This window comes from Gracilinanus agilis, chromosome 1, assembly GCF_016433145.1.
Source record: "Gracilinanus agilis isolate LMUSP501 chromosome 1, AgileGrace, whole genome shotgun sequence".
NCBI classification, from domain to species: domain Eukaryota; kingdom Metazoa; phylum Chordata; class Mammalia; order Didelphimorphia; family Didelphidae; genus Gracilinanus; species Gracilinanus agilis.
Genome location: NC_058130.1, coordinates 298,179,207 through 298,180,664, shown reverse-complemented (window position 1 = coordinate 298,180,664; position 1,458 = coordinate 298,179,207). Strand labels below are relative to the sequence as shown.

Sequence of the window (1,458 nt, the reverse complement as noted above, 5' to 3'; positions counted from 1 at the left end):
ATAATTAATTTGGGAAGGGTTGTCATTTTTATTATATTGGCTCAACCAACCCATGAGGAATTAATATTTTTCCAGTTGTTTAGATCTCACTTTATTTTTGTGAAGTGTTTTATAATTGTATTCATATAGTTCCGGGGTTTTTCTTGGCAGGTAGACAAGAGCATATTTTATATTATTTACAGTTAAATTAAGTGGAATTTTTTTTCTTCCTCATCCTGCTTGGCATTTTAGAAATGCTAATGATTTATGTAGACTTATTTTGTATTCTGCAACTTTGCTAATATTATGCATTATTTAAAACAGTTTTTCAGTTAATTATTGTGAAGACTGGATTTACTTTCCCCTTGCCTATTTTTGAATTTATCATCCAAACGTTGAACACCCCTACTTGGCACTAGGTGGGGGAGTTCACAAGCCAATTAGAGAGCTCCACCCTTACAACTCAATCTGTCAGAAACTTGTGAATCTTTTGATAAGAGTTTACACCCTCATAGTATGAGATGTGGAACCTACAAACACTGCCCACCTTGGCAGTGCTAAGCAAATTAAAAGACAGAAATTGGTCCCCATAAAGTGGAGGAAGGAACAGGAAGTTATGTTAAAAAAAAAAAGACTAACTTTTTCCGCCATCTTGTGGCTCTGGAGGCCTGCTAGAAACAGGACTTCTAGAACAGCAAAATGTCTGGAAGGCTCTGGTCTAAGGCAATTTTTGCTGCCTACAAGCGAGGCCTACGAAACCAGAGAGAACACACAGCTCTTCTCAAAATTGAAGGAGTCTATGCCCGAGATGAAACTGAATTCTACTTAGGCAAGAGATGTGCCTATGTGTACAAAGCAAAAAACAACACAGTAGCTCCTGGTGGGAAACCCAACAGAACAAGAGTGATTTGGGGGAAAGTTACTCGGGCTCATGGAAATAGTGGGATGGTTCGAGCTAAGTTCAGAAGCAATCTTCCTGCCAAGGCCATTGGACATAGGATCCGAGTGATGCTCTATCCCTCAAGGATCTAGAATATGAAAATTGACTAAATAAAATTTCACATTTTTTGCAAATGTAAAAAAAAAAAAGACTACAAAAGATGATGAACTTACAGTTCAAGGGGTCTTTCTCCTGAATTTTCGAGTTGAAGGATCTTCTTCAGAACTTCACCTTGGGACTTTGGTGTTTGGTTTCATTTGGACCTGGGACTCTGGCTCTTGCACTGCTTCTGGTAAGACTGCTCCTGGGTCTTCTCCCTTTGCATCTTCTCCAAATGAGTGAAAAGCTGACCTTCATTTCCTGTTTTCTGGATAGATTAGTTCCATGAAGGTCTCCCCTTCTTGGAGGAGGCTGTGTGAGTTGAACCCTTGCTTTATTCACCACCAAGTCCTCTGGCTGAGGGATTAATGAGCCCTGAGTGAGTCAGAGCAACATTTAAGGTGATAAGCTAGACTTTTTACTCTATACTCTTTCACATT

The 1,458-nt window shown here is 39.3% G+C and overlaps 1 protein-coding gene across 1 annotated transcript; it reads left to right on the top strand.

Annotated features, from left to right (window-relative positions):
* The first annotated feature begins 639 nt into the window (after positions 1 to 639).
* Positions 640 to 1,057, top strand: LOC123231372 (60S ribosomal protein L35a-like). Its single transcript, XM_044657628.1, has one exon. The coding sequence runs from the start codon at positions 679 to 681 to the stop codon at positions 1,009 to 1,011; it is 333 nt and encodes a 110-aa protein (XP_044513563.1). The 5' UTR covers positions 640 to 678; the 3' UTR covers positions 1,012 to 1,057.
* The last annotated feature ends 401 nt before the right edge of the window (positions 1,058 to 1,458 follow it).